General features: G+C 40.3%; 1 protein-coding gene across 2 annotated transcripts in view; it reads left to right on the top strand.

The window, feature by feature from the left end:
• LOC101850311 (cystine/glutamate transporter) overlaps nt 1-24767 on the top strand; it is a 31667-nt gene that overhangs the window by 3739 nt on the left and 3161 nt on the right. For both annotated transcript variants that reach the window (XM_005092706.3, XM_035968322.1), the window contains exons 2-10: nt 5708-6252; nt 8686-8811; nt 10822-10921; nt 12221-12265; nt 13731-13854; nt 15552-15655; nt 18682-18778; nt 24033-24182; nt 24635-24746. In XM_005092706.3, the coding sequence (XP_005092763.1) occupies nt 5784-6252; nt 8686-8811; nt 10822-10921; nt 12221-12265; nt 13731-13854; nt 15552-15655; nt 18682-18778; nt 24033-24182; nt 24635-24746 (1327 nt within the window). In that variant the 5' untranslated portion in view covers nt 5708-5783. The remainder of the gene's footprint in view (nt 1-5707; nt 6253-8685; nt 8812-10821; nt 10922-12220; nt 12266-13730; nt 13855-15551; nt 15656-18681; nt 18779-24032; nt 24183-24634; nt 24747-24767) is intronic.

The following is a 24767-nucleotide window of genomic DNA, read 5'->3' as shown; positions in this document are numbered from 1 at the left end:
CAGTCATGTGTAAAATGCAGATGAGACTGAAGAAACTTAAAAAGTCAAAGTACCAAGCAAAATTAGAGCTGAAGAAAGTTTCTCCATAGATGTAAGCAATAAATTTCAAGCTCTGGAGAACATTACTAAATTGGAAGAACTGTGGAGGAAAATGAAAGACTCAATAATGGAAGCTGTGGAAGAAAATGTCCCCCCGAAAGTCCGCTTCTTCCTTCCAGAAGGGTTTAGGAAGTTTACGAGCACCCTAAGGGATACTTTGTTTGGCTGCTTTTAAAATGGCCTCAGTTAGGCACATGTTTAATTTTGTGGCGTCCATCATGTTAGGCATGTCATTTGCTGAAGTCTCTGTTTCCATGAGGGCTTTGAACAACGACCAGTCAGCCTTCTTGAAGGACCATTTGGCTTTGCTCCTACGAGTGGGGGCAGAGTGTCTACAGAGTTTGATTTTGATGGTTTTGTGGTGTCACTGGTTTGCGAAGAGACATAAGCTACCTGTGAAACATGCAAGAAGGAAATATCAGGGACTGATTTGAGCATACTGCTCGGGTCGATTCTTGTTTCGCAGCCATCATTGAGGGCAATCATATCATTGTTGAAGGCCCAGTCATCAATTTCTGTTCCGGTGGCACACTGATCGACGTAAGGGTCCCACGAAGGGTGAGGGCAGTTGAAATCACCTACGACGATGGTGTTTGCATCAGTCTTGAGTATGTGGGGAATGAAGTTACCTTTGTGGCGTGGCGGGATGTACAGGTTGACGACTTTATGGGTTCTGCCGGGCAAGTACAATAAGTGTGCCTACGAACTCTGTTGTGAAGTCAGGGTTGGCAACTACTCCATCAGGAATCGGTGGTAGGTAATACCATCTTTAATTAATGTCGCGACCCCGCCTCCAATATTTCCGCCATCTCTGTCACTTCGTTCAATAGAGTAACCAGGTACACAAATGTCTATATTTGGGCATAACCATGTCTCTTGAAAGCAGATAATGTCTGGGTGATTGGTGTCGATGTGCCGAAGGAGCTCAATTTTGGCACTGGGCAGGCCTCTGATATTCCATTGGAGGATGTATAGGGCTTGATTGTTCTGCTTCTTCATACGGCGGGTGCGCTCATGGTTCCTGGCATTAGAGTCAGTGCAACGGTTTTTACGGCGCAATTGTCTGACGTGCCGTTGTCGAGTCATGGGTCGGTTTGGGTGGAGTTGTGGTGGAGGCATGTAGACGGGTTGTGATGGAGGCGTGTAGGCGTGTAGACGGGTTGTGATGGAGGCGTGTAGACGGGTTGTGATGGAGGCGTGTAGACGGGTTGTGGTGGAGGCGTGTTGATGGGTTGTGTCGCTGCTCGTAGCGGAGGTTGCGCCGCTGTAATCCTACAGGAGGGGCACGTCCATTCTGCGGTAATGCGTCTTCCCTTCTTCGTTGATGGCAGGCTTAGCATCTGTTGTCGGGTGAGGTCAGAGCATTGGAGGTGGACCCACAGAAGACACTTCCGACACGGGGCCGATATTGATTTTGCAGGCACACTGTCGCCACATACTCCACAGGGCCAACGGGGTCCCAGATTCTGCTCCACGTCCCAGGCCAAGATCAGCAGGTGGGCCAGCCAGTCCGGGCTATGCTGGCCGCCAAGGAAAAACCCGGGCGGGTTGTTGAGGTCCTGATGTTCCAGGTGGTTGGACGTGTTCTGCAGCTGTCGTCTCAGTTTGTCGGTTGGTAAACTAACATCCCTCAGCAACAGCTGGTGGGAGCACCATCTTGCAGGCTCGTCATTCATTCCCCCCTCGTAGATGGAAAAGATCTAAGAATTATCAGGAATTTGTACTGGGACCAAAATGCTGCTGTACGAATTAATGGAGAATGCAGTGAATATAAGCAGATTAGGAGAGAAGTGAGGCAAGGATGTGTTATGTCACCAGAGCTCTTTAACATGTACAGTGAAACAATCCTTTAGAAACTTAGAAGAATGTCCAGGTCTCAAAGTAAATGGAGAAAATATTAATAACAACAGATATGGAGATGACACCGTTTAAATAGCAGACTCAGAAAAGGACCTTCAATTGCTTCTAGATACTGTTATAACAGAAAGTGAACTTAAAGGATTAGTGTTGAATGTAAAGGAAACAGAATGCATGGTAATATCCAAAACAGCAGCAAATCTTAGTTATAATCTCATTAGCAAAGGTGAAAAGATCAAACTTGTCCAACAGTTTAAATATCTACGATATAATATAATGATAACATCTAATGCCAAATGATCCACTGAAATAGAACGGAGAATTAAAATGGCTAAGCAGGCTAGTTTCAATAAAATTAGCCCAATCCTAAAAAATGGAAACATCTCAATGACTACCACAATGAAAGTTCTGAAATCCTATCTATGGTCAACCCTTGTATGGCTGTGAATGCAGGACAATCACTAAAGACAGTGAATATAAAATAGAAGCAACAGAAAAGTGTTTTCTTAGGGGACTGCAAAGAGTATCAGAAATCAAATGAGGTAGTGCTTGATGAAGCCCTCGTGGGATGCTCACTGTTAAAAACAATCGGGAAACGACAAATGCAGTTTTTGGGACACCTGAATAGACATAAGGGTCTTGAACATCTAGTTCTCACTGGCAAGACTGAAGGCAAGCGAGGCAAGGGTAGGCCCAGAGCAACCTACTTGGGGAACCTAAACAAGTGGGTAACAGAGAAAGATCAGGGAAACGTAGCTTTTTTAACTGCAGGCGAGCAAAGGAATGAATGGAGAGCCATGATCGCCGATGTCTGTCGCAGAACTGGCACTGGATGATGATAATGATGATTTATATCATCTTTGGTGGGCCAATTCCTCTGTGTCGACAAAATCAGTTTAGGCCATCTCAGGTCCAAATTCTGTTTAGAGCAACTGTTAATGAAAGTTTGGTGCTTCCTCTTATCTCATCTCATCAGACTCTGTTTTAACCCTATCCGTAAGCCCTGGGGTCATTTTGTATCCCCCCGGGGTTGTATTCTTCACATTTTAGAATACTTCTAGCCCAAAAATCTCTTTGAAAGTTTCAGTATTTCTCAAAAAAACATTTTGACAGACTGCTATGCAAAGCGTACGGATCGGATTAACAAGTAAATTTCATCTTTGGAAAGTGGTGGCACAGAGTTCCCCACGTCGTATGGATACGAAGTAAAACATGACGTACGGATAGGGTTAAACTGTCTCCATGCCATAGGGGCTTCTTGCCCTCTAGATCCCATCAGCTTATAATCCTACCTATTCTTCTTCAGTTGAGAATATGTACAGTACACTCGACTCCGCTTGTGTTAAACTCACTTGATTTGATCTTCAGTTAAGTTGATCTCTTTCTCGGTCACCAGCACCTTAATTAAGCTTCTTTACAGATCCCAAGGGTTAAATCTTTTTTTTCTCTCCCTCAGCGACATCAACTCTTTCGTATAGACTAGTTCTGAGAGTCTGACATTTTGTGATTCAAATTGAGCGACACAGGGCTGTTTGTATGGCTGGATAGTACTTTACTGATCTCTTGTCATAACAATGGGTAATTATTAACAATACTTGCAGTTTTTTAAAATTCTTGGCTTATTAGTATTTCTCTTTGATTTTTAGACCAACTCATCTCTGGCGGCAGAGTTCTGAAGTTGAATTAAAGGGCTCTGAGATTATTTGATGCAGCTCTCCGAGTTGAGTCTAGATGTGTGTGGGTCTGTGGAGCACACAACTGGAAGGTCGTACTGTTTTTCTTTCCCTCTCTTGTTTCAGCCCTTTTTTTTTGCTTTTTGCCAGAACTAAAAGACAGTTATCATGTTATAGATCTATGTGCTTCTCTTTTCTCAAACTTCCGTCAAGTTGTAGGCCCTGCTTCGTCTTGACAGATGATAAGGCTTCATGTTGCCTTCTCCTTTGTTGTGAGATGAGAACTAATTGCTTACTGTACCAATGTATACAAGATGCTGTTGGTCAAAGATCAGTACCCTTATCTTGATAATTTGTTTGGTTGTATGAATATTGTAAGAGTAAAGAAAAGAGGCACATTGGCACAATGACTGCCATCTATTTTGGGGAAAAAGCAAGAATGATTAACAGAGAAAAAAGGCCTCTGGACCTTTTTACTAAGATCAAAGTGTAGTATCTGTTCCTGACTTTGTGGCCTCGTGTTTGAGTACAAAGAGGGGCGGATACTACAGAAGCTGATGAGGCTTTAATTAGCCTCAATTATCGCTAGTGGATGGTATCCGTTCTCTTAAAAGAAATAATAACAACAGAAACAAAATGGGATGGGCAGAGTTGTCTATTTTCCAAGCAAAGAATAGAATAAATAAGACCACGCTATGCCAGATTCGAAAGAGAAAAAATATCACAGATAACCTCCACCACCACCCCCATCCCCCCCACCCTCCTCCACAACTAAAAAGGGTACTGACCTGAAAACTTTGGAAAGCACAGTAATGTAAAATCTGCAGTGCAATCTATATTCTCTCTTAAAATGAAGCTCTCATGTTCCAAAATGAGTATGCATGTATAGAGGCTTTTTAATTTGACAGTCATTAACCATAAATTTTTTCATCAAAATAGTAGTAACAAACGTATTCATCATCATTACCACCATCCTCATCGCTGTTGTAAGTATGAGTATGATGAGGAAAAACTAAAGTAAGATGGAGACTTGGGTTTTTGAAGTTTTATGGCATCATAAAATATGTTCAAAGCTTCTCTCATCATCATCATCATTGTTGAAAGCATGATAATTTTAAAAAAGCGAAAAAAAAGCGAAAAAATGGTGGGGACTACTAGGGTATTTCAATATTTATGACACTATAAAATAAGTTTTAAGTTCAAAATTCCACCCTGTGGGCTTCACCTGGAACATTAAGTCACAATGGAAACAGAAGTATGCTTACACATACGGCATGAGGCACAATGGTACATGCGAGAAAAATATGTTGGAAAGGCCAAAGAATGGGGAAAGCTATGGTTAGTAGCAGTATAAATATACGCTGAGCATGTACCTTCATATCATATTCATCATGCATCATCACCATCATCATTGTCATGGTCACCATCACTATCACCATTTTCATCATTATCATTATAACAATCCTCATCATCAGCAGCAGCAGAAGCAGCTGAATATTCACCTTTTTCTGACTTGGTTCATGTAACTGTCCCTCTACTGACCCATTTAACTAAGTCAATTATATGTAATGCGTCATTTTGACCATGTCTTAATCGGTCACCCATCAAAAAGGAAACAGTTACATCACGAACTTTAGACTTTGCAATTACAAGTTCTGTCTTAAGGTGTGACCAACGGGTAGAACAAATTTTGGCCTAGTTTGAGATAATAGGACCTGGAACTGAATTTACAAAAATAGATACGATTGTGTCTTATCTTGATGTTTTATAGAGCTTAGGAATTTGCTTACAAAAACAAAAAACCAGTAAGTAAGTCAGAGTATGTGGTTGAGGTGTTTTCCGCTGTAATGTATCTTTTACTAGAGCAACTTCTATAAAATTGCATGTTTGGATTTGAATTTCACAAGAACATGGCGCTTGCTTCTGAGTTGTTGACAGCATAAGTCACAGTAAGCCTTAATTAAGCTCTCTCTTTGAAATCCTGCCTCGTAATGAGTGAAGAGTGTGTTAATAATTATAAGAATTTTAATGACTGCATTTGTTTTAGAGTTGATGTTTTTTTCTGTATAATTTTCCAGAAGCATAATATTTGAGTGTTGCAGAATTGAGGACATTCCAAACTGTGGAGAAGTGCCTGAGACAGCCGGAGACAAAATGTCGTCAGACATGGGAGACGAGAAAGTGGTGGTGGAGAAAGAAACTCCTCAGATGCGACGTAGCTTGTCCCTCTTCCATGTAGTGGCCTTACTCGTCTCCATCACAGGACATGTGGCTATTTTTATCACCCCCGGCTCCATCGTCGAAATGTCAGGGTCGGTTGTGTCTACACTGGTCATTTATGGCATTGGCACATTCGTGGTCTACAGTCTCGCGCTTTGTTTTGCTGAACTCGGAACAATTTTCCAGGGAGCTGGAGGACCATATGTCTACTTGGCTCTCACTTTCGGAAATATATACGGATTTCTTATTGCATGGGGCTACATTGTGCTTATTTCTGGCCCATTTGTAGCCTTTGCCTCTCAAACTGCAGCACTGTACATCATCCGAGCTATCTTCCCCAACATGGACTGTCAGAATAAATGGTATGACTTCAGCATGGTGCTTCTCTCTGGATGGATACTGGGTGAGGGAAGTTTTTTTCCTTTTGTTTTTGGTTTTGCTTCTCTCTTTTTTTAGTTTTCATTTATAGTTTCACATAATGCTATTGCACACAGGGTTTGTGGATGGTTCCTACGGTTTTTCTTATAAAATAAAGTTTATTTTTTTCACTTTCTCTTCACCACATTTTTATGATTGTGGTGTTGATAGTTTTTGACACAGTAGAAAATCAACTTTGTAGATGGTGGAATTTACTTCTCCTTTTCACCCCGTTGGTTCTGTGTTCTGTATCTCTTTTTCCCCTACCAAAATGACAGTTAAGACTTTCCTGTCAGTGAGATATTTACATGTCAATATGTTTGTTTTGCTCTGTTTTGTTTCGTGAGAAAATATACACACCCCCTCCTCCTTCCTCGCCTTTTATATAAAATATGGAATGATACACTTAATATCTATTCTTCGTTGTTGTGAATGTGAACTTCATTTCTCTACACTTTGCATAGCTGGTGGGTAGACGACTCCACTGATACTGATAGGTTCTACCTCAGCTCTTTCCTGGTGTTATTTCTATTGTTCAGTTCTGCTTATTCCGGTCCCTGCTCTTTAAAAAAGTTCTTCTGTTGATGTGTTTTTTTCTCTTTGCTCAAAAAATGTTCCTCAAACCTTTGCTGTGTGGCTGTCACTGGTACTTGATAATAGACTTTCTCCTTTGTGAAGAGGACTCGCATCTCATGCATGCAAGGGCAACTAAGAGTATTTCTATTACACCACAAGACAGTGTGGCTGCTCACAAGGTGTGTCAAAAAAGTTCAGGACAGGTGTCACAAAAGACATATTTCAAGTCCAGAAGCCTAACGCACTTTTCCAGCTTCCTCTGCTCTTCATTCGCTCCTGGAAGGATTCTGTCTGGATTCCCCCACAGTTCCTCATCACAGCCATCTTTGTTTGATTGAGATCATGGGAAATGGTCCTCTCGATGACTCTCAATGAAGAGGCAAAAATCACTTGGAGCCGGGTCAGGTGAGGAAAGAGATTGCTCCAGCACAGTAATGATCTACTCAGCCAGGAACTTTCGGATGCTTGGAGCATTGTGAGCAGATGTGTTGTCGCGGTGAAGCAGAGCCTTCCCTGGAAGAGTACAACCTCACCACAATTGAAGACAGCAAGATTGTCGAAGTCCAAAGTCAAAGTCATGCTGATCGCATTCTTTGATTTGAAGGGGGGCATAGTCGACTGTGAGCTCTTATTTAAGAGCCAGATGATCAACCAGTATGTCTACAAAGAGGTCCTGCGGCGTTTGCTGTGTTCGGTGGACAAGAAGGGGTGAGAGTTGCAATAGGACAACTTATGGCTGCTTCATCATGACAACACACCTTCCCACATTGCCCTGAGTCTGGGCATCGTATAGTTCCTGGCTGAGAAAAACATAACTGTTCTTGAACAATCTCTGTACTTACCCTACCTTGTGCTTTTCCCCCCTTTTCTCCAAGCTCAAGGGGTGGGTGGGAGTTTATCAGGGGGACCCGTTTTGAGGATGTGGACCAAATAAGATGGCTATGCTGACGAATCTCAGATCCCAAAGGAATCCTTCCAGGAGTGTATGTAGGAGTGGCAGAGATGGCTGGATATGAAATACAGGCTTAAATCAAACACAATTTATCCAATATACCAGGATGAAGCCAAAGAAAAGAAAATACCCTATTCTTTTTTCTTCTATTTTAGCAACCTCTCTAAACGGAAAACCAGGCTAAACCGAAGAAAATCCAGCGACCCGGCAGATTTCGGATTTAGCAGACTCTACTGTACATCTTTGGTAACACCAGCCCTGGAACTTTTCTGACACACCTCATGTTCCGCTAACAGGGTTTGCTTGTTTGATTTGGGCAGCAGAAGATATGACTGGTTGGTGAACAGTTATCAAAGGGAAATGTACATGCACTTATAAAGGGGTGGGGACTGTAGGAATGAAGAAACAATGTTCATTTAAAGGGGGGGGGGGGACTATTAGGAATAAAAAACAGTTTACTTATGAAAAGTAGGGAGGGGGGGGGGGGGCTGTTAGGAATTAAGAAACAATCCTAATGGTAGGGTGCAAAACTCAACAAGTGCCAAATACCTCAATGACATTTGTCGGAGTCTTGCATCCAACCATCAAATTAACTTATGAAAGGGAGGTGGCTGTTAGGAATAAGGAAAAAGTCACCTAGGAGGGGGGGGGGGGAGATTGTTTGTTTGGGATGAAGCATGATTTACATGAAAAGGGGGAAAGGGGAGGGGGGGGTGAGAGAGTAAGTGAACCCCTGATCCTTCCTGATGTGGAAAAGCTGATTTTATTGTGTATGTTACTCACAGTAATGACTCTTTGTGTATCCCTGTCCATAACATAGACACGATCATGGTTACAGGAGTTTTGAAAAAGTGAAGTGAGACATTGTTGTATTTTTTCTACTCTTTTCAGTTACTTTATTTTACATGAACTGTTTCTACCTGAAAACTTTGCTGCGCATCCAGAGTATCTTGACGATGTGTAAGATGGTTGCAATAGGGATTGTTATTGGAGCTGGTGTTTACATAATTGCCACACGTAAGTATGTATTTTGACAAACTTTTACTGAAGACAGTTTAGTGGAAGCCTACCGTCAGAAGCTGTGTTAAGCAGGAGTTTATCCTTTTTGGATACTTGAAGAAAAAAGAGATAGAAGCAGGCCCACAACAACATATTTGAAAAGTCAAAATTCTTGGGTATTGATTTGAATCAGGTAACAGTTCAAAATGATGCTTGCTGGCTGAACTCTGGCAATTTGTGCATAGTTATTCCTTCTTTGTTTCTTTTATAGGATTATTTACATAGATACATTTTAAACGGGGAACAAACAAAAAAAAGGTTTGAATAGAAAAAATTAATAACTGACATGATTTCAACAGCTTGGAGGAAACGAACAATATTCAAACTTATATTTTTTATTTCTTCAAATTCAGAAATCCTGGTTAAATCACATTCCCAAACTGAGAGACAGTCTCTAAAATAGCTGTCCAAATCCACAGCATTCAGGCAGAAGGATTGTTGTTTGTTTTGTTCTCTAATGTTTGTTTTTTTCTGCCTTCGTCATCAGCTCGTCAGCCCCCATGTCATGTTTTGTTTTTTTGTTCACGTTAGCTTGTACAAGGGGGGTTCAAGAAGTTTTTGGTCAAAATATGAAGGAATAAATATAGAGCTTTGTAACTTAGTACACCCACTTTTATTTCTATACAGTCACCATGCAGAGTAACACACATTTCTGCCACCTCTGTTTGACCTTCAAAAGTCTTTTAGAGAAAAATGACCCAGACTGAGCCCCTGACCAGTCTTCTACAGCTTCAATGGCGTCCTCGTTGTGAGTGGGTTTTTTTTATTAAGAAACAGAAAAAAGTCTGAGGGGGCAAGATCTGGTGAATAAGCTGGGTGTGGCAAGATATCAAAGCCGTACTGTTCTGCTGTCTGCACAGCTTGTTGTGTCCTGTGCGCAGGGGCATTGTCATGCAGTAGGAAGACCCCATTACAGAGTTTTCCATGCCTTTTTTTCACCAATTCAGACCGTAATTTTATCAGCAAACCAGAGCAGTAGTCACCTGTGACTGTCTTTCCATTTTCCAAGTAGTTAGTCATGAAGATACCTTCACAATCCCAGAAAGACGACAGCATTACCTTTCCTCTTGACAGTGTTACCTTTACCTTCTTTGGTGAGAGAGAAGAAGGGGTTTTCCATTGCGTGGAGGACATTTTTTGTTCTGGATCAAAATGATAAATCCATGTTTCATCTGTTGTCACCATGTTTTTAAAGAAATATGTGTCACTGTCATTGGACTCAATTTCAAGGAAAGTTTTGCAGGACTCAACCCTCTGTTTCTTTTACTCACCTGTCAAAAGGCAGAGTACCCACTGTGCAAACACTTTATTCATGTTAAGATGGTCATGGAGAATCGTTTCAATTGACCCTACACTGAATCTCATTTCACTTGAGAGCTGTCTAAAGTTAAGCGTCGGTCTTGTAGAACCAGTTTCTTCACTATGGATACATTCTCTTCAATTACCACAAAGGATGGGCGTCCTTCACGATCTTCATCCATCACCGACATGAATCAAGATTTGAATCATCTTATCCAGTATGTCTCAGTATTATAACGAGGATATTTGTCACCATAAACTTGGATCATTTCCTGAAAAATGTCCGAAGGGGATTTTCCTTGCAAGTGTAAAAACTTTATAACTAAGCGATATTCAACAGGCTCCATGGCAAAACTTCAGTAAAGAAAAAAAAACGTTTTTGTGCATGGTTTCATTGAACAAGCTCTGACTAGCGCCTTATTAATTTTCAGATTTTCCCAAAAATTTGCATGGTGTGTTCTCAAGAAATTGTCTAAAGGCTGGCGAAATTTCATTACTCTACCATTATTCTTTCATACCCAGACCAAAGACTTTTTGAACCCCCCTTGTACTTTAAAAAAATAATATATTAAAATCTGTAACTTTATACTAAAGCTTAACAGACTTTCTTCTAAATCTCAATTCAGGCATTATGATATTAATTGACGGAAGAATATGTTTGTCTTCCAGAATCTCCAGAAAACTTTCAGAAGCCACTAGAAGGTTCTGTCACCAATCCAGGGCACATCTCTGTAGCTCTCCTTTATGTCATCTTTTCTAACGGAGGATGGTGAGTTGAAGACAAGTGAATATTAGAGTATTGCATTATGGGATGATGTGAGTGGTTAGGGGGTGCCACTGATAGGTCTTACATCTTTCCTCTCCCTGTGTTTTTTCCTACCTGTTGGTCTAACTTTTTCCTAGCACCAGAAGGCTGTCATTGTATTTGTCTTTTCACTCAAGCTTGCAGGATGATAGTGAAAATGTATACGAAGCAGCAGTGCTTTGATACAACTAGTGTAATTGTAATCACCATCTATGCCGAAGTCTTTAAATTTATAATTGATGTAGTCCTTTAAGTTGAGCCTTTGAAAGTGAGAGTATTGTATAAGGCCATCACTGGGTCTGCTGCTGTAATGCTTTTAACCAAAAAAGGCATCTGTGGTGTATTGGTTTTAGTTCAGTTTTATCATCCATTCAGATTTTAGCCCTACAAAATGTACAAAGTATACAGGTAAAAACAAAGACATAATATGGTAGGCTTTTCACTGTTGCATTTAAAAGATATGAGATAAATTCTTGAATGGAGAAGTTATATATAGAGTACTTCCGCCTGTCTTTGGGATACTGTTTTATACTCAGCCCATGTTAGCCCTGACACTCAGGGTCAAGGCATATAACAATATGTATATGTGCCACGACGTTGTGGAATCAGGCGCTCGTCAATTTTTTGACATATAAATGTATTGATATCACCTAAAAGCTTGTTCATTTGTCTTGCATTTGGTGAAAAAATCATCTTATCTATCTTCAGTAGAAGTCGAGATATTCCAGATTGAAGGAGGTGAGACCACTTGGTTTCAGAAGTAAAATTAGACAGAAAGTGGCGGCGAAGGTTTGGTGAACTCCAAAGCTTGAAAGTCTATGGAAACTTATTTACATTTTTTCTGCCATTAACCCACTAAGCTATGTGTTTTTAATGGATGTAAAAGGTTTTAAGCCAAAAAATTAAAATATTGATAAAAATACCATCTTTCCTTGATTTCATTATTATGACAAGCGCCTGATTTCACCATGATGCCTCACATATGATTTTTCTTGTAAAAGATTTACAATCTGAGATGAAAACTTACACGTATTGTTAAATAAATTCTCAAAAATTGAAATGATAAGAGGTGATCAAAGGGCACCACTGGAATGCCCTTCTTTTTTTCTTTTGCTCTCTTGTTTCTATTTCTATTTGTTTGTCTTACTTTTTAGCAGCTCGAAACGACCAAGATCATGTCAGTATGCTTCTGTTTACTGATACAAAATGTGGAAGTGATAACACACACACATAAGTCTGACTTTTTTTTCCTTTTCTTTTCAGGCAGGCAGTCACAACTCTCACTGAGGAGGTCAAGAATCCTGCTCAGTAAGATCTTATAGCATAGCAAAATCATCTCTTTACATTTTGCAGAAACATTCTTGTGGGTGGTTGGCGGGCGCTTTTGTGTGGTTTGCTCCTTCTTTCCTATCAAACATTTATCGTCCTGATCTCTTCTCCTTCTTTTTTTGTGTTTGTTACTCTCTTGTGACATCTCTAATCTTTGACACTAATATGTGCTTTCATTTTGAAAAATTTTATGAAATCTTTGAAAAGCTTCAGAATTTTCAAGAAGACGTCAAGTAGCTCTACAGTCATAAAAATGGGTTTTTTGCTTGTTATGATAATGCAGTGGTGTTCATAAACTGTGTCATCTTGTCTGGTTTTCATTTTCTTTGTTTGCCTATTCCCAGTAGGATTGGGGTGGGGGACTATCATGGTCAAGAGGTATGCTGTTCGCCAGCGATGAAAAAATCTTGTTCTCTAAAATGTTCTCCTGTGTCCTACTTTCCCGTTCTCTAGTCCTATTCTGTCATCTATCTTTCTCTCCACCTCACCACCGCACGCTCCACCTCTAGCTCCCCCTCTTTTTTTCTAGCTTTCCAGGCTGCTCTGTTTTGATGTTTGTGCAGTGTTGGATACTTGTAGAATTTACAATAACTCAGTTAACTAACAGATTAAAATTGAATTCTACGAAGTAGTAACTTTTGATAATGTTGATGGCAGAAAAAAATTTTGTTCTTCTTCTTTTTGGGGGGGAAGGGGGGGGGGGGACTTCATCAAGTGGTATAGCTGTTAGAAATTTTATTTAGTACATATATATGGTACACTGTAACTAGAGGGTGCGGTGACAGAGCGGTTAGTGCGCTCGTCTCCGAAGCGAATGTCCAGGTTCAAGCATCGGTTCGAATACAGATTTTTTTCGCCCCCTCCTGTCCACCCAGCAGTTATGGGTACCTGACTTAGAATTGGGGAAATAAAGGCTGCATGGAAAGTAACTGGCCGACCCACCACCATATGCCGAAGGCCCAGGAAGTTGTCTCACTAACAAGGCAATCCCCAATGTCCAGATCCGATGCGGGAATAACTTTTCTTTTTACACTGTAACTATACACATGAACTGATGGATGTTTGGAGGGCACCACAGATAGGTCCTCTTTCTTTTGTTTCGTTCTGTTGTTTTCATTATTCTGTCTTCCTCTTCCCTGCTTTATTCTATCATCCTCTTCCCTGCTCTACATTACTATTATTGTATTGATGTTCTTCTCTTTACTCAAGCAAACAACTCAAAACTCAAAGCACTGTACGGTGATTATTATGTTGGTGTGCTTTTTTTTTTCTTTTAATATAGGCGTTTTATGACCCCATAGACTCAATTTAGATCTTTCAAGAAGTGGGCTTCCAACCTTGCCTGTCATGCAAGGCTAAGCCGGGCTGTGACTGTGATGGATACAATATCCCACAGTGTCGAGACACATATGTTCAAAGCAATCTGTATATGTCTTTTTCCCAGAACCCTGCCTCGTGCTATACAGCTGACATTTGGCATCAACATCGTGCTCATTGTCCTGACGTACATTGCGTACATGTCCGTCCTTGACATGAGTGAAATTGTGGAGACAAGGGCTATTGCTATTGTGAGTACAAGAGAACACTCTACTGGAGTGGGTGGTTGGCAGGTGCTCTGGTGTGGTTTGCTCCTTTTTACCTGTCAAACATCTATTGCCCTTATCTCTCCTCCTTTTGTTTTTTGTTTCTTACTCTCTTGTGACTCCATTATCCTTGGGATCTTATATGACCTAACTGTGTTGCAAGTGCAGTAAAACTCTTACTAGAAAAACACTACAGGACACATGTTAACCCAGTCACAGTGGTGAAGGATGGGAGGTTAGCGGGTGTCTCTTTGAACCATAACTCTGATGATCATGGTTTGAATCCAAAGCAATCCATTCTTCAATCCTACAATGCTGAAGTATTTTCATTTGCATTTGTACGGACAAGACAAAATGTTCATTTAAGAGAGATTTAAACAAAGCCGCCATGTTATATTTCCCCTTGTTAAGAATAAGAAACTGCACAAGTTGCAAGCATATCTTCCAAAATGTTCACTCTAAACCAGTAGAAAAAATGTCAGTGAACCGGTTTGGGAGAACACAAGTGAGTACATGCATCTACACGTACACAGCAGAGACTGTTATGGGATGTTTGCAAGTTTCTGTTGATTTCATGCTGGACCACAATTCAGATGACAATGGTTTGAATCCCTAACGGGGCTTTCTTGAACTTTGAGTGTTTAGGCAGCTTGTAGTTCTCAACTCAATGACCTCCGCCCTATCGTAGATGGATGCTACATCGAAGGTCCCACCATGAAACTCATGTCATAACCAGGCGCAGTTCGTCCATAGAGCACGGTCGTACAGTGCCCCCCCCCCAAATTTTTTAATGTTCTATTACGTAAAACTCCTACAATAATAAAATAAAAGAAGCCAGAAACGAACACTAGCCAAATATCACATCAAAACAAAGGTCCTCACTGGCGCCATAACAGACATTTCTATGTCTATAGCACAGTAAAACATATCTACTATGCCGTGCTAAAGTCCACGTGCTTTAGCTGAACAGAAAAGGATATTCAACAGTGTAACCTGAGCTATAAATCATTGGGGATAACCTAAGCGATGACGACACTCGTAGCGAGTTTGGCGGTACATTAATATTAATAAGCCGGCACATCTCAAATGTGCTCCTGCCGAACAGTGCCAAAACAAAGCCCACAGTAGGCAGTCAAAGAATAAACACGATAGACCCTACACTATTCTTTGCCAGTATTATGTGAGCCCCGGAGCAATCCAGCGGAATGCTCAAGTGAATTGTGATTGGTTCATTGTTTGTCTTGCCACTATTTTAAGTGATTCTGTAACTGTGAACCTGAGGGAGGTGAACATGACTCGCAAGCAGCCAATTAAGCACTGAAACACTAAACAACTGACGAGATCGTTCACTGTCTATAGCTGGGTACCCATTCTCACCTGGGTGATGTGGGAAAAATTTGTGTTAAATGCCTTTCCCAAGGACACAGCGTCCGACCCCTGACAGGAATCCAACCCACAATCTTACAGTTGAGAGTCTGAGATCCTGTCCACTAAACCACAGACACCACAGAAGTGTGCCATACAGAAGATTTCGAAAGTCTCAGGTACCGGAAGGCTGATAGTGAAAAAACATCTGAACATCTGAAGCCCAGCCAAATCTCAGCTTCTTGTGTATACTTTATTTTTACCAATTCAAATATAGGTCCGTTGGCCATGTACGAAGTTTTCACGTTCTTTTCCAGCTGTTTTGTCAACGCGTGTGGGAACCCCTGGTTCCTGTCGTGTCTGCTCTTGTGGCCTTGGCTTGTATCGGAGCCCTCAACACAGGACTCATGGGACATTCCAGGTGAGTTCACTGTGGTACTTTCTCACAAGTGAGGTGTGTAAAAACTAGATGAATTTTGAAAATTATATCCGTAAAGAAGATTATTGTGTAAAAATCATTTACATAAGAAAGAAGATAGCTTTTTTTTAAAAGTTATATAACATAAAGAAGATTTTTTTTTTCAATGATGGATTTAAAGGAGATAGGTTGTGTTTTTTAAATTAGAATCATATAAAAGTGATAGATGTTAAAAAATGTTGTACAAAAAGAAGGTAGATTTTTTAAATAATTTGTACATAACAGAGATAGATCTTTAAAATTGAGGTACATATAATTTATTAGAATTATTGGAAAGAGATTACATAATTTCCCCTCCACTTGGGAAATTAGTCACACTGACATAGTGCATAATGTTGCTGTAAGCTCATACTTCATAGTCACTGTCAATATACATTATCTATGTACCTACCTACATACCTGCCTACCCACCCACCCACTTACCTACCTACCTATCTACCTACCAGGCGACTAGAAAAAAAAAATTGTCCAAAAGAAAACCGCTGAAACCGTTATGAATTAAATTACAAACAACAAAGTTTGCAGAAATGGGGTACATCCATCTGCATTTATTCTGTCATAATAACGATAAAATATGACAGCTACAAAGAGAGTTACAAGATATCTTCCGGATACCCCCAATTTTGAGTAAAACACATTATGACGCGCTGAGTGAAATTGACAATCATCCATTGACAATGCTGAGGAGAAATCTCTCTTGTGCCCTCCAAGATAGTTTCTCTCAAGTCTTGGAAGTTTCGGTTTTCCCACACACCTTGTCCTTCAAACACCCCCAATAGTGAAAGTGCAGTGGACTCAGGTTCGGATCTTTTGGGGCCCAGTTGTCCTCAGTCAGACTGACTGTTCTGTAACCAAAATTGTTACTGACCCATCGCAAAACAGCTCTGGCGTTATGATGAGAAGCCAGGTCTTGCTGAAAGTTCTGGTTCTGTCTCCCTTCATCATCAATAAATAGTTACAAGCTTCTCCAAAATTTTAGTAAGATAACAAGGTATCGGTCAGAGCTTCTCAAATCACCTTTTCAAGAGTGTGTTGTTTTAATAAGCTGCCTACTGTGTTACTCGGGGCTTAGAATTTGAGTTCTGTTCTTCTATAGATCCAAACCTTTCTAAATTTGCAGCCCATTTCAAAATGAACCCTTTGCTTGGAACATCATGTTTGTTACAGATATCTGTCCCATATGCCCAAGCAATATAATGCACCCATGTAGATTTTGGAGATTTCGTTTGTTGATACATCTTCACTGCAAAACCATAATGTACAGGGGTGAGCTGTATTATCATCTTCTTGTTGTGCAACAGCAATGAACTATTTAAAAAACGATATAATCTGAATGTATGTAGCTTTAGGTCAATTTTGTTGCAAGTGGGATCATTAACAAGAAGGTTGTTAACATTTCTTTGAAAGAACTGTTTTCCTTTTCAGGTGGTACCTGGTAGTTTTTTTACGAAGCTAACAAATTTTCTGTTTTCATTGGTGTCTCTGAATGCCATTGAATTTGTTGTGGGAATTGTGGATGCATTATTTTAAAGTGAAAGAGAAGTACATTTTTCTTTTTCTCTGATGTTTTCACTTCTTGAGGTTTGATAAATTTAATCAAATATGAAGTGGTTAGATAGAAAAACTGACTCGGCCCCTCTTGGAAAATACAGGCCGGCAGATTTTTGCCACCAAGATATAACCTTTGACATGAGAAGGAAACCGATTTCATCTTTCCAGGTAAGCTCACAGTTGAAAATCTTCACAAACTGGGAACGGTGAACTGCGGAGATGTATTGGTTCACATCAAATCTTCAAAGTGAAAAGACCATTGCTTCCAATCTTTGTAATATTTTTAATTTTTTGCAAACATTTCACCCTTTATCTCTCCTCCCCTCCTTGCGACTGATGTGTTCTGAAGGTGGCCAGAGCTTGGTAAATGCTTGGTTTTGCTAGGTGCTCATTGCTTCTTTTCCGTCTTTCGCCGCATCTATCTTCATATGAGATAATTACAGGAAAATATACTGTTGAACAACAACAACAAATCATTTAGTTAATTGTAGCTTTGGAAATCTTGAAATTGGTAGGGCCTACCTTTTATGTTGTTGCATTGTGTCATTATCTCACTTACATAATGACTGCTCAGTGTAACACTGCGTCATGTGTTACTTTTCAAAATGGCATATATATGGAAGAGTCTTTTACCAAGCAGTGGGTAAGTATTCAGAACTACCATTCTTGATAGGCTTTTCAGCCAATAGAAAACTTGACACTGACAACAGTTATTATGGAAAGATGTTTGATGTCCCAACTCCTTTTAGGATCCTCGCTGGAGGAAGGAAAGTGATGTTGTGCCGACAGGATGTCAGATACATAAGTTTAAGAGCTTGAGAAACAGACAGACAGAGAGAAAGAGGTATAGGGAGAGATAGACTATGCAAATGAGTTTGCTGATGCGTGATAATGTGCTTTAGAGACAGAGAGAGAGAGAGATACGTGGGAGAGAGACTATGTAAATGAGTTTGCTGATGCATGCATGATGTGCCTTAGGAAGGAGAGGGACTCGTCTCCACCTTTGTTTGCTCAAGCAGGTACATTTTATTTTTTAACATTTTTTGGGGGAGGTGGGGTAATTGAAAATGTCCTAGTCCCTATCCCTATGGCCACAGTTAAGCTGATGTGGGAGGTCTGCTGTAAGCTGACAAAACGCAATTTTTTATTCACAGCAGTTTTGAGAAAAAAGATTTTATTTTTTCAGATTTACCTTTGAAAAATAGTGTGCTTCCAAAATTTCAATTCTAATTTATTCAAAGACTAGTCACAGTTTCACTTTAATTTTTTTTTCACACAAATAGGGTAACTAATCAGACTTTCGATTATATATATATATGCAAAGAAAAATTTGGGGTCCAAAATGAAAAAAGGCGTTCTGTCCGCTTACGGCAGGGTGGGCTGTATGTTTGTGACTGTTTTGCTTTGCTGTACCTCAGGGTGCTCTACGCCGCTGCTCGTAAGGGAGACATGCCAAGTGTCCTGGGAACACTTCATCCCACCAGCCGCACGCCCATGGTGGCTGTCTTCGCCATTGTATGTACCTTAGGAGAAGCTGTTTTGCATGTACTTTAAAAATCTGTGTTTTAGTTGTGTCATTTTTTATAATATTAGAATTGTCACACCTGTGGATAAGCTGCCAAACTCTAGCATCTGCATTTGTCACGGCCGCGACCCCCGAATGGTGGCCGCGATTTTTGGCATTTTTTGGTCCATGAATCGCGGCCATGATTTTTGCCTTTAAAAAAAACAAGAACAAAAAAAAAGAACAAAAGAAACCAAAAAAATAAAATAACACCGGCGGGGAACAAAGATCGAAAAAAGGGAATAAATTATATTGAAAAAAAAGAAATCGAACCTCTTTAGTACTTCACTTTTAGAAAGAAAGTTTATTTTCACTTCCTCTTCACTTCGTCGCTTTCTCACGCGTTGACACCACGTTGATTTGTTATTTTCATGTGCAAATATTACTGCATTACTTCCTTTTAGATTTATATATATTGCTTTTTCTCTTTTATTTTTCCTTCTTTGCTGTGTTTTACTTTGTTGGTGTGTTAATTTTTTTTTTCCATTATTATTCTGGTGTGTTGTTTTTTTATTTTTTGGTAGCAACTTTTATGGCAACTTTTTCCATTTTTGTGGCAACTTTTGGACGAAAAAAATGGCAACAAACGCAGATGCTAGCAAACTTGTAATAGCAGTTGTTATGTATGTACCTCAAAAGCAACTTTTTCAAATAGTTTTATTAATCTGTTTTATTCTTATTTAATTTGATTCGATTATTCATTTGTATTGCCTCAGGGATTGATATACAGCCCTTCAATAGCAGAGAATGAAAGAGATAAAAAGATTTAGTTCAATTCTCTCAGCCAAAATATGGAAGTAAAGTCAAACTATTTTTTCCTGAGCACTGACTTTTTTTCTTCTAATCTTACGAGTTGACAAAGTATCAGTCTTAATGAAATCCTACGAAAGATTCTCTTCTGATCTTGACATTATAAAGCACCTTCTTTTCTCCTTTTTCTTTTCACAAAGTAGGGCTGCTCAATAGAACACTTTCAAAGTACTACAAGAAGTGGTTTGTGGTAGTACAGATGTAGACATTTCTGTTGCTTTAATTTTTAGGATCGGAGAAGTTAAAGAGATTGAGGAGGTGAATCGATGAAACTGAATAAGATGTTTCCTGTTGCTTAACTGTTTTCAACTTCCTCAATTTTGATTAAGTAAAACTCCCTACAGATTTCTCGAAAGGGACATTTAGCTTGTTTGTTGTTTACCAGCTGAGCAATGTTATGTGTGTGTGTGGTTGGCAGTTGCTGTGGTGTGGTTTGTTCCTTCTTTCTTATCAATCGTCTATCATCCTTATCTCTTCTCTTTTTTTTGTTGTGGATTGTGACTTTTTTGTAACACCTTTCATCTTCGGCTCTTATATGACCTAGTTGTGTTGCTTGTGTCGTAGATCTCTTACTACACTAGACTAAATGTTATGTTTTTGCCCACCTCGTAGTTTCTGCCACTGAGCATTTTGATTCAAATTGGTGCTGTGGTGGTGAGGTTTTTCCTTCTCGCTTGCTTGGCACTCAGTGTTCATCCATTTCTCTGCTGCTTTGCCTACATGTTAGATGATTGGAAAAGACTAGGATACTAGCAGGTTTTTTGAGAACTTTTGAGCAGAGAATAAAGTGTCGAACCATGACTGCGAATGTCATATTTCATATTTGGCACTTGAAAAAAGAGATGATGTCATATTTCATATTTGGCTCTTGAAAAAGAGATGATTCATATTTCATATTTGGCTCTTGAAAAAGAGATGATTCATATTTCATATTTGGCACTTGAAAAAGGAGACGAAGACTTGTTGGGAAAGGGGTGGAGTTTTGTTTAGTTTGAGTAAAGAGAAGCATATCAACGCAATGATAGTTGTTTAGTGCTAGAAAAGAACAAGACCAAAAAATATGAAAGTCACAATGAGAGTGAAGAAGAGGGCGGTTAAATAAAGTATGGTTTTTTCCTCTTTCATGTGGGAGTTGTGAAATCATTGGTACAGATTTTAAAAACCAACGTACTCTGCGTTTAGGTCATTCCTTTTTTCTTTTAAGACAATATATTAATTTTGGTTGTCTCTGAGGCTTTTGTATGAAGGAATGGTGCTGCACACCTCTCATGCAAGAGCATCTGATGTTAACCTAGGTTCAGGCACACCATTACATCAAACAACCCTGGCTCAAATCATCATTGAGGTGTGTTTTAACTTGAGCTGTTTGGGAAGCTTTTAAGGCCCTCCACTTACTTGGCTCAGTTCTGTTGGTGATTGACATTAAATGTGGAGGTCCCTCCTCTTTCATAAATTTAGAGCGCTTAAAGGGAAGTTAAAGTTGAACCCATACAATAAGTGTAATGCTGAGTTCATGCTGGGGAAGACAGTGATTAGTTTAGTGAATATTTCCTTCAGGGTTTTCATTACTTTGTTCTTAGGGTAGGCTTTTTTTGTTGTTGTTTTGTTTTTTAAATAGATCTCAAACCTGTGCTGCACATGGAAACAGACTCAAAAGTTAGATAGTGTTTTAGTTTCTGAGGTCGACAGTCAGATTGAAAATGTTTTTGTTCATCTCTTTCAAATTTGTGGGAATAATGATAAAAATAATAATAGTTTCATTTGTTTACCAGTAGTGCATATCCACTCTCTACACCATGCTCTACCATATTACTCTATGCACTTTACAACCATTATTGCCCCAGCAAGCCATAGAACGCTCCGAACTCTCAGAATGCGCTAAGTGCCTTTGTGTGAAGAGATGGGTTTTGGCTTTTTTTGGCTTGAGCTTGCTGTCATTGTTCACTGATCCCATGATCCACGAGGATCATAGGGACGCTGTATGACAGAGCCTCATCAGGTGCCTCCACTTTTCCCTTTTTTTTGCGTTCACCTAAGTTTGGGCGAAGGATTTCCCTGTCCACTCTGCAATGTTGTAGGCCTGCTTCTTTCTTTGCCTTCTTCTATCCTTTGTTGGGTCTATCATACAGTGAGTCTTGGCCTGGCGAAGCCTGCCAGTGCCCATCCCTCTCCAGGCTGAGCCACAGCCGACTTCCTCAAATACCTGGGGCGGGGCTCGCCTTGACCTCAAACACGTGGCCATTGTCCTTTATCTGGGAAGTCAACGCCTTGGCCGGTGCCTAGGTGCTTTTTGTTTTTGTAATGGTTTTACGGCGCTCGCAACTGCATAAGGTCATATGAGCGCCAAAGGGTGGATGTCAACAGAGAAGTCCAAATGGGGAATCAGGCTTACACTGCTCACTTCTCAAGCATCAACAGCACAAAATCTGCTTCGACTATCAAGGCACCCCGGAAATAGCAGTTCACAAGAGAGTAACAAACATACAAAGAAGTAGAAGAAAAAATGACGATAGTAAGGATGAGGAAAGAAAGAGCAGTAGTTCCCCTTATGTTGTTCGGTCACAGTATGAGCATGACCTTGATAAATCAGCCCATTTACAATTCTACTGTGCTTAAGAACATGTTAATATCCCCCTTTTGGGAATGACCTAAAGACACTTCTGTCAGCAGCACTGCCCTGGGGAAGTTGCCTAGGTGCAGGTCACACACCCAGTGGTGCCGTGTTAACACCACCCCCTCACATGGTTTTGCACGCCTGCTGAGGTGAGGTCTCAGGGTGTGGCGCTTGGAGCCAGCATGTGAGAGATTAAGGGAATGGGGGAGGACCAGTGCGCCCGTCCTTCCTACTCATATTAGCAGGAAGCAGCAGTCAGACTACAAAGGTCCTACCTCTCCCCAGAGCCCCCTAGACCCCCTTGTGCTTGCAGGTAGTAAAAAATCGTGCCAGTGTTCAAGTATCTCATGAATATGCGGCCTCCTGCTGTGCCCTATATGAGAATTTTAAGATTTATTATATTCTTTTAAGAACGGGGGAGGGAGGGGGGGAGATGTGTGCTTAAAAATTAACTTTCCCATTAGTTAGCATGGTTCTTTGCATCAATGTAGTGCTCACCTGATTTTGCACCTGTTGCTCCAGTTAAATGCACTAGTGGTCACTTTGTAAGACATTTCATACACAGAAGATCCTCCAAACGCCAACCCCCCTCCCCTATTTTGTCATTGCAGTCTGTCTTTTTTCAACTTTCGGCCACTGAGATGGTTTCGATGTTGACATATATGACCTCCTAGGAAACTAGATTCTGTTCTCAATTTTTAGATCAGGATTATGTAAAACAGAGAAGAAAGAATTAGTAATGGAATGGAAAAATAAAATAGATTTGAATTACCATCCATGCCTGCATAAACCAGGACGCAAACCATGTACTTCAACATGAGAGCTAAACCTAAACACCTTCGATCATCACTTGTTGGGTAATGGGCGATGCCTTTTGGAGGATCGTTTCAGTTTGGTTCGGTTCATTTTCTGACCAGTGCACACTATAAATAGTTCCCTGCCTCAAACCTATCACCCAACTCGTGGCCTAGAAAAAATATGTGTTTGTTCTCAAAGGTCACCGTCGGTTTTTGTTCTGTTTGTGCCATGCTGGTAGCTTTTTTCCCTCCATAGAGAAAAATCTGGCTAGCTCCAATTACCAAACCAAACCAAACCGAATCGATCTTGCCACTGGGAACTGGGTATAACAGGCCCCCTGTCTTGTTGGCTAACTGCACATTCAGACCAACGATCCCCATGTCTGTCTTCGTCATTCAGTAAGAGGGTTATATCTCTCCTGCTAGTGTTCAGACTGCAGTCTCGCGTCTGCGCATTGAAAGGAGTTGACGTCCTTCTGTCTAGCTTACTTTTCAGCGGTCATAACATTTCTTGCCTGAAGTCCTGTACGGTGGGACAAGTTCAGCCAGACAAATTTTTTAATAAAAAATTTACTGTTGAAATGGTTAGATTTTATTTCATATTCGTACTCTTGGTCAAATTTTGATGCGAATACATATCTTATATAATAAAATTTGACCATGGTTCGTGGGTTATCGAGATATTTTTTAAATAGACCTGTCGTGCCTCCTCAATTTTGCCCCAGGTGAAAAAAGCACTCCTACAAATGAACAACGCGTTGCCTTATGAACATAATACTCCTAGTCAGCTACCATGCATTACACAGATGGATGGATGTGGGTCTTTGGTCTGAATACGCTTTAAGTCCCCCCCCCCCACCCCCCCACCCCACCCCTATGTGAAAAACATAACACAAAGTCTTAATTTATTTCTCATCGACTAAGGAGGCTCCTTATGTGAACAGATATGACAACAAAGTTTAATTGCACTTGCCATTTCTTCAGACGACCTACGGAGGTGTGATGGCGTTAACAGGGGCCACGACTCTCTTCATGCAGTTCATCGGGCTCTACTCTCTCATCATGGGACTCAAGGTCGTGTTAGCTCTTCTCTATCTGAGGTACAAGAAACCCGAACTATCTCGCCCATATAAGGTACGTGGTTTATTGGCTCATGTCATGCCCGCATAATGTACAACGATTATTAAGTCATATACTTGGAAGTGCTATTCTTGGCAAGCAGAAATAATATCTTGAATTTGTGTGTGGTGGTATCACATGCCAGGAAACAAAGTAACAAAATTACTCCCAGTTGTCAGATGACACACAAACAAACGCTGCTCACCAGTGGTATGATTTATTAACATTTTTGACACTGTAAAATTTTCATTTTTCTTTTGGCAGTCATCTGTCAGTTACATATCGTTACCTCAGAACAATTTTGTCCAAAGTGTACTTAAGTAAAGAGTGCACTTTGGACCTAAATAGTTCTGAGGCGACGATATGTGTCTATGCAATTGCAAACAAAATTTCTCCTGGGGAATCTATAAAAATGGAATTTTAATTCTAATTCTATTTCGTTTTTTGTTTCTGTTGTTGTGTCTCAGGTTCCAATTTTGTTCCCGTTGCTCCAAGTGGTTGTCTGTGTGGGTCTCATGTTCCTGATCTTGGTCCAGGAGCCGGTGTCCATGTTCGGAGGTTTGCTCATCTACCTAGCAGGTGAGTCTATCACTGTGACCT

Source organism: Aplysia californica, unplaced genomic scaffold, assembly GCF_000002075.1.
Source record: "Aplysia californica isolate F4 #8 unplaced genomic scaffold, AplCal3.0 scaffold00051, whole genome shotgun sequence".
In the NCBI taxonomy this organism is placed as follows: Eukaryota; Metazoa; Mollusca; class Gastropoda; order Aplysiida; family Aplysiidae; genus Aplysia; species Aplysia californica.
This window is presented reverse-complemented; position numbering and strand designations above follow the sequence as displayed.